Source organism: Orycteropus afer, unplaced genomic scaffold (assembly GCF_000298275.1).
Source record: "Orycteropus afer afer isolate SDZICR_OR568_19922 unplaced genomic scaffold, OryAfe1.0 scaffold00107, whole genome shotgun sequence".
NCBI lineage: Eukaryota > Metazoa > Chordata > Mammalia > Tubulidentata > Orycteropodidae > Orycteropus > Orycteropus afer.
Genome location: NW_006921694.1, coordinates 316,262 through 332,481, shown reverse-complemented (window position 1 = coordinate 332,481; position 16,220 = coordinate 316,262). Strand labels below are relative to the sequence as shown.

At 40.8% G+C, this 16,220-nt stretch overlaps 1 protein-coding gene across 1 annotated transcript; it reads right to left on the bottom strand.

The window, feature by feature from the left end:
* Nucleotides 1-3,694: 3,694 nt before the first annotated feature.
* LOC103199204 (corticotropin releasing hormone binding protein) lies at nucleotides 3,695-15,419 on the bottom strand. Its single transcript, XM_007943437.2, has 7 exons — nucleotides 15,339-15,419; nucleotides 14,865-14,958; nucleotides 14,430-14,587; nucleotides 12,600-12,810; nucleotides 10,524-10,672; nucleotides 6,248-6,365; nucleotides 3,695-3,852 (listed from the first exon to the last, which is right to left on the bottom strand). Exons 1-7 carry the CDS (start codon nucleotides 15,417-15,419, stop codon nucleotides 3,695-3,697), a joined length of 969 nt encoding a protein of 322 aa, XP_007941628.1.
* Nucleotides 15,420-16,220: the final 801 nt, after the last annotated feature.

Genomic DNA, 16,220 nt, shown 5'->3' with positions numbered 1-16,220 from the left:
TGGAGGGTCGACAAAAGAGGGGGAGGCCTTCAACGAGATGGATTGATATGGTGGCTGTGATGATGGGCTCAAGTATAGCAGGGATTGTGGGGCTGGCGTGGGATCGGGCAGTGTTTCGTTCTGCTGTGCGTGGGGTTGCTGAGTCAGAAATGACTCGGCGGCACTTAACAACAACAACAACAACATACAAATACACTTATAGAACCATTGTCTGCCAACCCTAAACATGGTCTTGGGTACACTCCCCACTTCATAGACATATCTAATACTTCAGCCTGTCCACCCATCTAGCCACCTGTATACCCATGTTGCCTTCACTGACAATGTAGTACTATATGTGCAAAGGGTTCATTTTTGTTGTCTGTACCTCCCATGTACCTCTCTATGTCTTTCTCTTCCTCAATGTCACCATGTTGATCACTCACATCTGGAACACTGCCCTTCTCTTCACCCAAATCAATAATTATCTCTACCTATCTAATAGTGTTCCCACCCCCCACCCCTGGTAACCAACAAAGAAAATTTCCTTCAATAGACAAACCTTTCCTTAACTTTTACAATAATGGACTAATACAATATTTGTAACATAGAGACTTTCAAGTGACTTGCTCAATTAAGTATTAGTGCAGAGATTCAGTCTCCAGGGTCAATGATTTTGATTATTATGCTACCACCCTATCTGTGGTAGTTAAGTTTGTGTCAACTTGGCTGGGCCTGGTTAAGTGGCTGGGCAGCTAGATGTAGTATTCCCCATGACAAGACTGATAATCAACTCCACAGTGGAATCTACTGTGAGCAGCTGAGTAGCTTCCCTAGGGATGTGGTCTACCTCCTGTATATAAGGAGAAACCTTGGCGAATATTCTCTAGCTTATGGCACGTTTGGACCTGCATGTAGCTGTGTTGTTGTTCAGCAGCCTGCCATACCCTGCCAACCTCGGGACTTACAATGGACTTGAATTAATGACCTGCCATGTGGCTTGGTAACATTGGGACTATGCCATTTTGTTTGTCGACCCTGGGCTTGTTAGCCTCAGCAACTAGTAGCTGCCTGATGGAAGAGATGCCTCTAGCTTCAGTGGGCTGGGAGCAAGAGGCAGAGCTGAAGCCCAAGGTTGAGGGGCTTTCACACAGGCCCTAGATCCTGGTACTTTGAACTTGGACTTCAAGCCTCCAAACTGTGAGAGAATAACTCCTGTTTGTTAAGGCCATCCCATTTCTGGTATATTCTTGTCAGAGCAGCACTAGGTAACCAGAACACTATCCTTAGAAAGTAAATTCTGGCCAGTGTTTCATACAACCTTTTAACTTACTCAACAGAGGTGCCAGTGAAAACCACTGCCATCGAGTCAATTCTGACTCATAGCAACCCACCTGCACCACAGGGTTTCCAAGGCTGTACATCTTTACAGTAGATTGCCCCATTTTCTTCCCATTGAGCATTTGGTGGTTTTGAACTGCTGACCTTCTGGTTAGCAGCCAAATGCCTTATCTACTGCACCACCAAAGCTCCTTGTCAGTGAAAACACAACCCTATAATTCTATACCTGAGATTTTGTTTTTTCAAGTTTTTTTTTTTTTAATTGTGATTTTGGTGGAACATTTACAAATTCATTTTCCATATAGCAGTTCATATACATTTTGTTTCATGATGTTGATTGCAATCCCCATAATGTGACAGCTCTTGTCCCACTTCTTCCCTGTGGTTACCTTTTCCTTGTGTCCTTGTTTCCTATGCATTCTTGCTCTCTGAGTTATCTCCCTGAGATTTTATCTACCATTTTGTTTCCAGAAATCTGCCACATCCTTTTGGAATGAAGAATAAGTCAAGGACCTCCAATGAGGTTCACTGGACTGGCCATTCTTCCAAAGAATTTAAGCTATTGTGTAATAACAAGGTTTGAAGTCAAGTATATGACAAATGAGTGACTATAGACTGTCAGAGGTGGAAGGAACATTACAGACCACAGTCCTACTTTCTCAGTTATAAACAAGTGCAGAGAAGCTAATTAGTTGGCAAAATGTCCCTTAGGAATGAAAGCAGGTTGTTCTAACTGAAATGGTAAAATCCTTGCTTCCTCACTGTGAACTGCTTTCACCATAAGGGAGTCATGAGGGTTAAGAGCCAGCCACTTTTGGTGGTGATATAAGTGATTGCATTAATCCTTAGGTAGCTGCTAGGTGCTGTTCGGTCAACTCTGACCCATAGCAACCCTATGTACAACAGAATGAAATACCACCCAGTCCTGTGCCATCCTCACAATTGTTGCTATATTTGAACCTATTGTTGCAGCCACTGTGTCAATCCATCTCCCTTTAGAGGGGTCACTCTGGATCGACTCAATGGCAGTGAGTTTGGTTTTGTTTTTTGGAATCTATCACTAATCAGAAATTATACAATCATCCATCCATCTACCCATTCAGGCACTTATTTACTCATTTGCTAAAGTATATACTTATTCTGAAATAGCTAATGAGCCAAAATTTGTGCTAAATTCTAGGTATTTTTAGCACTGTCAATTAGCATTTTTCTCTTTGCCCAGTTTTCAGATTTTGGTAACAGGCCAAGTGTCATGTAATCATTATTACATGATTTTGTATGAAATATGTTTTAGGAATCCTGATCAGGTTAATTGTGGCATAGTTTACAGCTTCCATCTATTAATCCAAAGTAAGGAGTTCACTTAGGAGTATTTCCTTTGTTACTCAGAATCTCATTTTTTCGCTCCAATGTTTCTTTTAAATATCACATGCTTCGTCTCAAGTCAAACATGGACAAGGCTCAGGAAAGACAATAGTCAACAGAAAACTGCTTCCAGTACCAAAGAAGAACCCAGATTTCTGCAAATGAGAATCATAAGGTCCTTGTTGAAAAGTATTTAGATCTGCCCACGGCATACATACATTCTGGGTTTTCTCAGAAGGTAGTGGGAAACTGATCCCTGCACCCTATTTCCCTGCCAGGACCAATCAGCTAGTGTTGCTTGTATAAACACTGCAACTACTGTCTTTTCTAAATAATTCTAATTCAATCACGTAGAGCTCTCTAAGCAGTCCAAACTGGTTTGGTCCAGCATTCAGTTCTGCACCACATGGCAACATTATTTTCTGATGGCAATGAGGGTAGGAAAGGAAATGAAGCACAGTGTCAAGATGTCAACATTCTGAGTATATTTATTTATGTTTATATTTGTGGATGGAAATTTTTTCCATGCTACAAAGTTTTGTTAAAAATAAATTGTTAGAAATCAATAAATAATATAAACAACTATTACTAGAACAATAAATAAAAAACAAACAGATGTCACTACTTTAATATACACAAGACTGATGTTTTTTGGTTATAAAATGCATGAGTGCCACCATTTTTCTTTCTTGTAGTATTTTCCCTTGAGATACAATATTTATATTGGGCACTGCTTTGTGCTTGTCTTACTAGTCCAGGCTTGTAGCACACCAAGGAATTGCAAATATTTCCATTCAATACTGTTTTCTATCAAATGGACGCTTATTTTCTGCCATGCTACAAATGAAATAGAAGCTTGGTACAAAAAGTAATGCAGTCACGTGTATGTGTTATGTGCACAAGGCTAGGAATATTGACCAGTATGAGCTTGTAAAAAGTCATCAAAATCATATGCAATTGCCATTTAAAACTCATTAACTAGCAGCATGTAAATCATAGGGTTGATTGTTCAAACACGGGACAAACAGAATTCCCTGATACTGTTCCCACTTGGGTTTTCCAGTTCATATGGTTCCAGCTGACGATATTCAAAAGTCACGCGATTTATGTGTTTTCCACTGGAGACCATACGCACCACAGTGTTGTCACAGCCAATTTTCATTTGGGCTATATTGATGGGAAAAAATTAGTTTCCCAGAAGGTTAGAAACCATACAGCCAAGCCATTTTTGTTGACCAGTATAATTTAAACACAATGAAAACAAGGGGGTATATCTTATTCTTATGTATTCAAACCATGATATTCAAACCAGATGCCACCAAGTCAATTCCAAATCATAGCAATTCCATATGTGTCAGAATAGAACTGTGTTCCATAGGGTTTCAATGACTGACTTTTCAGAAGTTAACTGCCAGGACTCTCTTCTGAGTCACCTTTGGGTGGATTCAGATTTCCAACCTTTTGTTTAGCAGCTGAATGCATTAACTGCACCATCTAGGATCTCCTATTTTTATTATAATAGACAATTAATTTAGAATATTGAATTGAACTCAGCCTTTCTCCTTCGTGTCCAAGAATACTGTTACCTATATAAAACTGGCTGGAAACAGAGGAGAAGAAACCTCCTGGCCTTTTCCTTGTTTTCCTACCTGCAAGACTTTAGTGGTAAAGACATGAAGGCAGCAGTCTGTCAATCCTGCACCTTTGTTTTAGTTCAGTGTTCTCAGGCCTCAGTTCTGCCCTTTAGGGAACTATAAAGGGCAGGATTCCTAATAATTCTTCACTGTCTGAATGATTTAGGAGGGGTTCATCACAAACATGGTGAAGTTTAAAATGAAGCAATGAGTCATATAATTTAAGGCTTAAGTGTGTTCTGGCTTCAATTATCTAGATCATTTAGGCCAAAGTGGTTTTTTTTGGCCTCAGTCTCACATTTTACCTAATTCGAGTCACATAATCCAAGTAGAAAAATTACTCTGGTTTTAATTATCTAAATTTTAAGGTATGAGTGGCCTTTAGTTCTAAACTCATCTTTTTATCCAGCTGAAATGCATCTCCTTATATGTGCTCTCCAATCATCAGCAATGATGTAATTCAGAGCCTCAGTGCATGCAAAAGCTAGAGAAACCACCTGCACTGACAATTCAAACAAAGGCTCAAGTGTAAATTAGCAGGAAATACTTTTCTACTTGCAGCAGAGTGGATATTTGGAAACATTTGCCCTTTACCTTGATAGGAGGGTTTCCCTTGAGCCCAACCAATAAAAAATTGGTTGCCATGGAGTCAATTCCAACTCCTGGAGACCCTATGTGTGTCAGGGTAGAAATGTGTTCCATAGGGTTTTCAATGGATGCTTTTAGAAGTAGATTATCAGGCCTTTCTTCTGAGGTACCTCTGGGTGAACTTGAACCACCAACCTTTCAGTTAGCTGATAAGAACTTATCTGAAATTTTATACAGGTGTATGGGGAGAGGGAGTACATATCAACCCTTAATGCTTACTGATGTATATTAATCCTATTTCAGAGTTCTCAGCATTAGCTCAAAGAGAAATATTACCAGTGGGCATATCTAGTTTTAATTAAAACAGGGAACACATTTGATGTACACTTATGATGTGTAGCTTGATTATCTAGCTCATTAATGATCTGCGATGACAGGAGAGAAAGAGGGCTATGGTAAAAATTAAGAATTAACTATGAGATTAGAGATTGTTCTTCTGTTTTACTTTTCTCTCTTTAAAAATAATCTCGTTTCTGCATCTGAATATATGGGAATCGACCTTTGCAGAAATGTTTCATGCAATCTCGCCCTCCTCCCTTGAACTTCATTAATTAGTTTGGTCACAAGTGGGTCAGTGGTAATTCCCACCCCCCCTTATCCCACCTGAAAATAATCCAACAGAGCACATTTTCCGGCCATTGACAAAGAAAAGGTGGTTCTGTCTGGCACGCAGTGCATTCAGAACTTTGAAGCAATTCATTCTCACCCCCTTGCTGAGAATTTGCATTTTCATCCCCGAGATACTGAACCAGAATCTATATTTTAATAAGATCCCCTAGTGATTCTTATAGATACACAGGTGATTCTTATATGTACAAAGGACTTAAGAATTTCTAATAAAGTTTATCTCTTTGTTGTAGATAAAATATATTTGGGAAATTTATTTAGATATTACTTTGTTATTATACTACTGCTAATTGGTATATCTATAAGTTTTGCAGTTGTCAGATAAAACCTTTCGTTTCTAGAGACAAAAGCAGGGACTTCCAATAAGGTAGAAAGGGCACAGAATAGGAAAGCTTTGTCTTTTTCGTAGTTTTACTTAGGGCCAACCTTGAATGCACATCTTTATTCCTCATGGGTTCCTCTCCCAGTGTTAGATATTTTGGTAATGATTTTATGCTTATGTTCAGTAGGATATAGGCTCAAATGTAAAACCTTCATATTGGCTCAATGTACAAATTGAAATGTTTTGGTGGACCTTATTTTTCAATTCATAAAAAATTAGGATGTTTAATTTAAGGAAATAATTTTGATAGGCACACAAATAATAATCTCACCAGGGCCATGAAAGGGGTAGCAGAGATCAGCTAAAGGCATCATCTTGGAAGAGTCCAGTCCAGTTCCTCCCAGAAGCTCCACAAAGTCTCCTACTCCCCCACAGCCTGCTGAGGGTTTCTGAAAGAATAAAGTAGCAGAAAAAGATACATTTAAACCAGTTTGAAAGTCACAGCATTCAACAAATGGAAGGTTCAGCAAATTTACTCAATCAACCCCAGACATCCTGTCATTTAATTTATCATCCAGGACTCCGGAAATTAAAAGACATTAAAGGGGGATGGGGATGGGGAACTCATATGAATTGCTTTCCTAAATCAGTTGAGTAATCATTTTTTAAAAAAATGTATGTGTATATCTTCTTTTTTGAAGTTAAGAGCTGAAATGATGGAATGGAAATCTGTAAACTCCATATAAAATACATAGAATTTAACCTAAAAATGTTTTGCTTTTCAATCATTGGAAAATACATACTGAATTACTTGAATTCCTTAATGCATGGAGTCAGGGTTAAAGCAAGTCAAATATCTGCATTTTGTAAATAAGATTTTCACATCAGGTTTTCCTCCAACTTACCTCTTTTCCTCTTCTTCACTAAGGAATTATTATGCTATATTATGTTATTCAGACACATTATTTCTACTGATAAGGATTTAGGTTAGTCGTGGGAATATCTGTTAATATTAATAGAGAAGAAAACTCTAATTTGGGGCCTAACTAAGCTAGAGTTTCCATGATCTTTCTCTTTGTCAACTAAAACAAATTTATTTCAAGTACTCAAAGGAAGAATTAATTGTAAGACTTTGTGACCCACCATGACCACATTTTTCTGCTTTTCTTTATCCTTTCCACATTGTCTCAGCCATAGCAATTCCTTGTGCCTCACTTTCCCACACAAAACAGCCACTCTCAGTCTCAGATGTTATATTTTGGGCCTACTGTCTCCTGTGATCAGAGTGGCCCCATGGGTATGTGAACTGTGTGGTGCAGGTATGTAGTGCCCGTGTTTAGAAGGGCCCCGTGCTTGGTTTGATACTCTGCAATCACAGTCTTGAGGTTCTTAATTTTTTTTTTTAACAAGAAGCCTTGTGCCTTCATTTTGCACTGTGTCTCACAAATTATGTAGCCACTCCTGCCTGGGATCCTCTTCTTCACTGAGGCCTATTTATGAAGACGACCTGTGGAGCGTGGCAAGGTGCTCAGAAGTCAACCAGATATTCCCTGACACATAGGAACCAAAATCTAAGATAGAGAACTTTAAGCACACATATGCATACACAAGCACACACATTCAAACATTCTAGACACTGGAAAGCAATTGGAACAAAACAACAAATAGGAAGTAACATATACCTACTCCTTACCTTATGGAGCTCTGATGGTGTAGTCGTTAATGCATTTGGCTGCTTACCAAAAGGTTGGTGGTTCAAATCCACCAGCCACTCCATGGGAGAAAGATGAGACAGTCTGTTTCCATGAAGATTTAGAGCCTTGGAAACCCTATTGGGCAGTTCTACTCTATCTGATAGGGTCACTAAGAGTTGGAATCAACTCAACAGCAGTGGATTTGGTTCTGGTTTACTCCTTACTCATTCAGTGTTTCATTACCCGACATTTCACATTTACAACAACAGTAAAATGCTCTCTGGCTATTTATTTTGCACATTAACAATGTATGTCTGGCAGTGACAAATGCTGAGGAATAAGACGAGAGTAACGCTGACTGTGATGGTTAAGTTTATATGTCAACTCAGATAGGCCATGATTCTCAGTGGTTTGGCAGTTATGTAATGATGTAATTTGGCAATTGCATACCCATTCTCCATTTTGTGGTCTGATGGGGTCATCTTTCCTCTCACATAAAGCCAATTTTCACACAACAACATGATCTTTGGAAACTAACCATGTCAGTAAGTGAGGGATGGGTGTAACAGCAACTGTTTGACTAATGAAGGGAAGCAGGTGAGAATGGATATTTTTAAATCAAAGGGTCTCCTATGTGCTCGGGTCTATGTTTGTTGTTATTGTTGTTATGTGCCGTTGAGTCAGCCCTGACTCATAGCGACCCCTCCTTGGGTTTCCAAGGCAGTATCACTACGGAAATAGGATTGCCCAACCTTCCTTCCGAGTGGCTGGTGGGTTTGAACCGCCAGCCATCTGGTTAGCAGGCAAGTGTCTTAGCCACTATGCTACCAGAGCTATGTTTAGGTGCTCTATATTTCATCAAATGAATAAAGAGAATTTTAACTAGCCCCACTGTGTGCAAGACTTCATGCTCTTATATGGTTTAATAAATTACTTAAGGATGAAGGGGAAAAGAAAAAAACAATCTTAATCATTTTTTTTTCTTGGTATCCAGGAAGAATATCTCTAAGGCTAAACTTTCCACCTGGCTGTATAGGTTTCAAATTTTAGCAGGTGATGAAAGGAAAAAGGTAGACTTGACAGAAAAAAATGGAAAAGAAGGACATTGGGAAGAAGTAGAGGCTAAAATGAGAAGAGTAAAGCAAAGAAGGAAGGAAGTTGGAGGCACTTATTCCTTGGTATATAATGATTTTTTTTCTCTCCTCAAATCTCTCAGCTTTTCTTATAAACAAGAAAAGAAATTGAGTTGTGGAAATACGCCCCTCAGGTTCAGTTCCTCAACCATGATCTCCTGAATTTCTTTGTTGAGGCTCCACCTCCCTGGCGTATGCCACTATCATCTCTCGCCTAGAGTATGACATTGGGCTCCTAAGTAGACTTTTACCGCCACTCCTGTCCCTATGGCCCAGAATGACCTTACAGTATAAATGAGTTCATGCCGTGATTTCCCACTGCTGTTAGAATAAACTCAAACTCCTTAATTTGGTCTGCAGGGTCTCTATGAGCTGGCCCTGCCCATCTCCCCAATGCTATCTCATACCACTCTCCCTCTACCTCTGCTTTCTCTCCATTTCTGGGACACAGCAAGCCCATTGCTACCTCTGAACCTCTGCACGCTTGTTCCCTCTGTTTCCTGCTCTTCCCATAGCTTCTGGGCCCTTCTTGCCTATTGCTCAGAGCTCAATCTAAATGCCTTTATCTCAGAGACATCCTTATCTCAAGTAGTTGTCCATCACTGTCTATCACACCACTCGGCCTCATTTTCTGTACAGCATTTACTGCTATTTGAAATACCATATCATTTTGCTGTCTCCTCCCCCCAGAATGTTGGTTCCATGTGAGCAGGAACCATTTTATTTGTTGCTAATTTCCAGCATCTAGACTAGTGCCTGCACGGGGTAAGCACTCAAAAATATTTTATAAAGGAATAGTAGAACAATGTAGATGCTAAAATCATAAAAGAAAAATACCAACGTAACTTGCTATAATGAAGAACAAATTACAACACACACAAACATTACCAAGCCTGTTTACCTCTGATCCTCACCAAAGGATTCTTCTTCCATTAAGGTGCAACTAAAAGAGCAGACACTGGCCTATGCATTTAGGGCTTTAAAAAATGAACACATCTCTTTTCTCAGTCCTGGTCTGATTTAGTTGGTTTTCACTGAATTTTGTCAGAGATGGAGCCATAACTATCTCTGATGTTAACAAATGCCTAGATTTCTTAACCTACCCTTATGAACAAGTAAAAGTAAATAAGGACGATTTAGAGGGAAAAAGCTACCAATGCAAGTAAATGTAGTTAGGCTCAGCGTTAGTTCTAAGGTCATGGGAAAACAAGTTGAAAGGGATTTTCAGGTAATATTCTTGATGCAAAATGTATTGAATTAAATGTAATGCAAAAGTATTTATGAAAACCTCACCAAAGTTTGCAACATAAAAATCCAGTTCCACATTTTATGCTATACTTATAGCACAGTTCTGTCAATGAGATACTTCCTTCATGTCAAAAGAAAATTCCAATAATCAGAAAAACAGCTGTGTAGATGACTCACACTAGGTTCTGCTAGGAGAGAATTTTTGTAAAAGAAGCAAGCACAAGAGAATTCAATTGTAATTATATACTACAACTTCACCAATTGAAAACATTTTTACATCACCAGAAAAGTATTCAGATAGTCAGATGGGTCACCTGAGTATGTGACGTTCACCATAACTGAAACAGAAGAAGGGTTTGGTTAAGAGCATTGAAGGCAAGTACATGTGCAATTTAACAGCCAATCAGAGGTGGGCTGATTGACGAACACAACTGGTCCAATCTGGTAATGTCCCAGTTTGTTGTGTGTGATTGCTTTTGCTCTGATATAGCCAGGGTCTTAGAAAATTATTCAGAAGCAAGTAAGAACTCACCTTTAAGTGAAAACCATTTAAATGTCCCAGAGTGAGATCAGATATTTTTATCACCACAGGATAAATTATGGAGAAACTGCAGTTTCGATGCTGATGTGGAACTACCAGGCTAAACCTTCCATTTGGGGTCTGGGAGATGACATTGCAGGCTTTGTAGAGAAAGAAATTAAATAAAACAACTTTGCATTACTTTGTATGCTGGTTTTTTATAGAAACTCATTTTATCCTTATTCAAGACTCTTCTTTGTGGCCTAGGACCTTGTGCCCAGGAAGATAGCATATATCACAAAGGCAATTTGGGGAATAAAAGTCATCAATGACATGGACATTGTCAGGAGGTCTTGCACTTACAAGGCGCTTCTAATCTAGGGGCTTATTGTGTTTATAACAATGACAAGACATAACTCAATAACCACATAAATGATACTATCTGGAAGTATTGTAGGAACATTCCAGTTCAGTGGTGTCCCAATCCAAGCTGAGAGTCTGGAAGAATTGAGGCCTAAAGGTGAAGCCATAACTCAAAAGCTGTCTGTCTGTGGCCTTCATTAACTGAATCAAGAGCCATAATATTAGGTTTAAAATAATGTAATAGATAAACAATAGTCACAAAATAGGCTGAGAAAGAAAGACAATAGTCTTTGATCAGCCAGAAAAATATCTGCTAGGTGTTAAATAATAAGTTGACCAAAAGGTAAACTTTTAATGTTTAATGTACCCTTCAAATTTCTGAAATTTTTTGTTTTGTGTCTCAAACCTAGACTTAGAGAGTGATTCTTCTAGCTTTGAAACCAGAAGCATCAGAGTTTGCAGTTTTTTTCTTTCCCAGTTATGGGGACATATGTTTTCTGAGTGATCAGAACAGATCAGAAGTGCCTCTTGCCTCCTTCCTATATTTTTAATTACACTTAATTTCAAGAAGAACTAACATTTTTTGATGGTTATATTTTCTGAATTCTAACCAAACAAAATATAAGAGAAACAATTCCTTTTTTCGTCTAGGATTATTTTGCTCCACCCACCCACTGCCATCAAGTTGATTCTGACTCAGAGTGACCCTATAGGACAGAGGAGAACTGCCTGATCCATAGGGTTTCCAAGGCTGCAAATTTTTACAGAAGCAGACTATCTCATCTTTCTCTCACAGAGCAGCTGGTAGGTTCAAACCACCAACCTTTTGGTTAGCAGCTGAATGTTTTAACCGTTGTGCAACTAGGAACTCCTATTTTGCTCCAATCCTCTGAAATAGCCTTTTGGGGAGACTTCTTTCAAAATTTCTTTTCTTTTTTAAATTATAATCTGAGGATTAGTCAGTACATTATTCTTTGGCAGATTAGGCTCCATTCTTCAACCACATAATATTGTTAATAGTAAATTAACATTAATATACGTAATCTATGATGAGTGATATGTTTTCTTTTAATTTTTCAAAAAATATTTTTGTCTTGATGGGAAGAAAACAATAAGCAGATGAACAAACTCATTTTGATTAAGAAAATGTACTTTAGGCCTAGGCTGTTCAGTTTTACAAAACAATCTATGTTTGTATTTATCAGAAATCAGCTACATTAGAGCAGTGGACTCAGAATCAGAAGGCAGTGATGAGGTCCCTCTGGTCCTACTCTCTCTGTCCAAGAAATAAAATCCATCTACCACATCCAGACACACAGTCTTTCAGTCTTTGCCTAATTATCTCTAGGACTACTACTTCGTATCTGGTCCCTCAATCTTATCCAGGATAAATGAAATGACTTGGTGGGATTAGTCTATCACTGAATGCATTGTAGCACCTTAGGAGATTAAAACAAGACTGGGGAAAAATGAAATTTTAGCTATTGTATTTTTTTTTCTTTTTGGTAATATAGTATATATACTACCTAGCCTGGAATAAATTAAAAACTGTGATTTTATTTTCATAATAATGAATACAAAAATTTGTTTTAGGTCATTTCTAATTACAAAATAATTCCCATTTAAATCATCGCTCAGTTCAAATTTCTTAAGACTGTGCAATGATACTGAGCAGGCTTGACCTCAAGCTCTGCTTTTCAACTGAGGAGACGGGGGCCCACTTACGAAAGAGGTTAGGATCAGTCTTTATGGTTAATGTGAATCCATTTCCTGGTTCCTGGACTCGGAAGAAGATCATGGCCACATTCTGGGAGGATCTGATGCTCCTTCGGGTAAGACCACTCTCACAGAAATCTACATACCGCTCAGGTGTGCGGAGAGGATGATCCTGGGAACTGGGGAACTTCTCCCCCTTGAGAATCCAACCATCAAATACCTTCCAATAAAAATACAAACACAAACACCAATGATCATTTCCATCAGCTGCTGATATCATGGGGAAAACTTACGTAGCTATGGACCTTCAGTCGTAAGTGAGGAATTGACACCTACTCTCCCCTGCCCACTTTTTTCTGACTTGTATATATATATGTTGTTGTTGTTGTTTGCCGTCGAGTTGGCCCCAACTCATAGCGACCTCTCCTTGGGTTTCCAAGGCAGTATCACTACGGAAGTAGGATTGCCCAACCTTCCTTCTGAGGAGTGGCTGGTGGGTTTGAACCGCCAGCCTTCAGGTGAGCAGTCAAGTGCCATAGGCACTATGCTACCAGAGCTTCTGACTTGTATATACACTCGTATATATTTTGACTGTGAAGGTTGTTTTGCAAGTAATGTTATTTTTTTCTTAATAAACCTTGAAGTGTATATGGCTTTAAATAAAAGTAAATAAAATAATAATTTTAGCCACCTCTATAAATGAAAATACAGGTAATACACATTTGTATCCTAGTTGCATTTTCTCCAGAAGAATTCCACAAAAAACATTTAAGTTTCACTCCTCTCTTTACTCACTGAAATGTGAACAACAAAATACCTGTCTTAAAAATAGCAAAAGAAAAAGCTGGAGCAGCAAACGTACTTGCTAATAAGTATTATATGTCCATTTTCCTCATTTTAAACTATCATCACATTACTTTGAATCAGTAACTGCTTCAATACTCAGATAGTGAAGGCTGGTAAGTCACTTAGGACTTTTTTCCTTGTCTTTTTAACTTTTGCAGTTGAAAAGTTTTGACTTTACTCTCAAAATCACCAAAGGCATCAGGTTCTCAGTCAAAGGAGCCCAATCTAGCCCACAATAGCAAATCACCAACAATCCAATTAGGAGTCACTTCACCACACCAATCCCAATTCTAATGTGTTTGACAAGTTCCAAATAATTCCACTTGGGGGGGGGGTCCTCACGATTATTTTAATTGGGCAATAGAACTCTACCAGCCCTCCCAAGCTGACTTGTGAGTTTTATGGAGGACGACTGGAAGTGGAGATACTGTGAAGTTGGGACCTTGTCATCCCCTCCCACCTGACGCAAATTAGACTCCCTGTCAGCAGCAAGTGCTCTAAGACTGCTCCAAAACCCAGTCAGTTTGGCACTGAAAACAGACTCTGTGAGCCTAGAACCACTCTGCCGAGAGAGGAACCAGAAGGGGAGAGGCAGGCAGGATCCCAGACAGGTGGGGCTGGCTTCTACCGCTTTGGAGCGTCAGATCCAGTTAGTTGTTTGTTTTTGTTGTTGTTTTCATATTTCGTGCGCCCCAGGTTACACCACAGCGTTTCGTATCTCGAGTTCAAGTTTTTGGAAGTGGCCCGACCCTGAGAGCGAACAGAAGCGCATTTGGCAGCGTCAGATATACCCGAATCTGCGCTAGTGGTGGACGTCTCCGGGTTGGGAGCGGGGCGAACGCGCCTCTCAGACTCGGGCACTGCGAAGGTGTCTAATTAAGAGTTACCACCCTCTCCCCACGCTCGGCAGCCCCACGGGGGTCGCAGCACCCCACTCCTTCGTACGCTTCCGTATCTCCCTAGCTGGGGCTACGTGGCGGGCGCGTCTCTCACCTTTAGGAAGTCCCCGCCCTGACAGTCAATGGACACCAGGTCGTAGTGGATGGTAATGAACTCCTCCGGCTCGCTGATGAAGAAGGCGGCGCAGTGCAGCTGCGGCCGATTGGCGGTGAAGGTGAACTGGCCCTGGAGGCTCAGCATGTCCAGGCATCCTGGGAGAAGGGCGGCGGAACCAGCGAGTCCGGGGTTACAGCTACCGCGCACCCTATGTTCTGGCTCTGCTGCGCCCTGCGCCCCGAATCCCAGCCTGAGGCGCGCCACCCTATCTCGCCATGGGCGCACCTCCGCGGACAGATCTTTAACCGCGGCGGTCGCGTCCCGGCCACCCCCTTTCCCGGCGGTGCCAGGAGCTTCCTGGTCTTGGCACACAGCCCCAATCTCCCCACCTCCCTCACGCGGGCAGACGCGAGCCGGGCGGTCGGAACTCACGCAGAGCTCGGCGGTACAACTGCTCCCCCTCCAGCTCCCGCTTCAGATTGGCGCTGAAGAGCGGGAAAGGATCGTGGTCCGCCGCGTCCGGCAGCTGGCAAGGAAAATGGGTCAGTCCGGAAAAGTTCAAGGGGAGCGGGAAAGAAGGATCGAGGAGCGCGGCACCCTCCTTGTCCCGCACCAAAGAGAATGAAGAGAGAGAATCAAGATCTCTCCGGGTCCGGAGAAGACCGAGAGGTCTCAGACCCTTTCCGTCAGGCCAGGGTATTTCAGTTGCCAGAAGAAGGCAGGTTAGCGGGAGGAAAGCTGGCAGTGGGTATGCTCAGAGACTGCAAGGAAGACCAGTCTAGGGAAAACCAGGGGAACTAAGAGGCCTGCAGATAGGGAAGAAGGAGTTAAGACCAACAAAGGCTGAGAAAAGGTCAAGCAGAGGCACCCAGGAAGATGTGATGGGTCAGTGTAGGGATAGCTCACCTCTAGGTACCGACTCTCCCCTCTTAGAGCTGTCAAGAAGATCAGAATGAAGTGACGCTGAAGTTTAAAGGTAGACGACATGCTGGTCTTGTCTCTGCAGCTGGTGTCTCTGCTCCTGATGTCTGGGGGTTTCTTTCCCACACCTTCCTCCAGGCTGAGAGCTAGAAGCTTGTAGGGTCCCTTGGCTAGGTCTCTTTATAGTGCAGTGGGGAGGGGAGGCTGTCTGCCCCTCAACTGATCAAAGCTCAGTAACCATGGGTTACCCTGTCTCAGTGACAGTGTGCGTGGTGATGACGAGGGTCCAGCTCTCAGCTACAAATTTTCAGCGTGGTCCAGCATTATTCACCAAGAATGATTTCAGTCACTACAGCTTGGTGAACTAAAATGTGGGGGGACAAAAGAGGGAAAGACAAAGGAAAAGGGAAAGCATTTTCTTTGGCCTGACAAATGCTACATTCTGCCCACCTGGAGACATTAGGCTAAAACCATAGTGTACAAGGGAATTTTTGGTTTTGGAAAGCAAAGTGACAAAGTTATACACACACATAAATTATACAAACACATATAACCTTATACCGTCTTGTCACATAACCTTAGATGGAATCATTCTGGAAATTGTCAAGGAATATGTAGTCATGCAGTTGCTCATGTCTATCTGGAAGAAACTTCAAGTGTTTTCAATTCCAAAAAGAAGCTGAACAGGGGCTGAAGTCTGATTTTAGAGAATTTTGCAGTAATGCAGTTCAAGCTTTTTTTTTTTTTCACCTCCTATTTCTAAATATTTGTTTTCCCTTGCTCCAAACATTTCTTACAAGCATTTCCTTAATGAGGAAAGCTACCTCTGGGGTCTGTGGACTGTTGACTTTTCATTGAGCTCTGTCA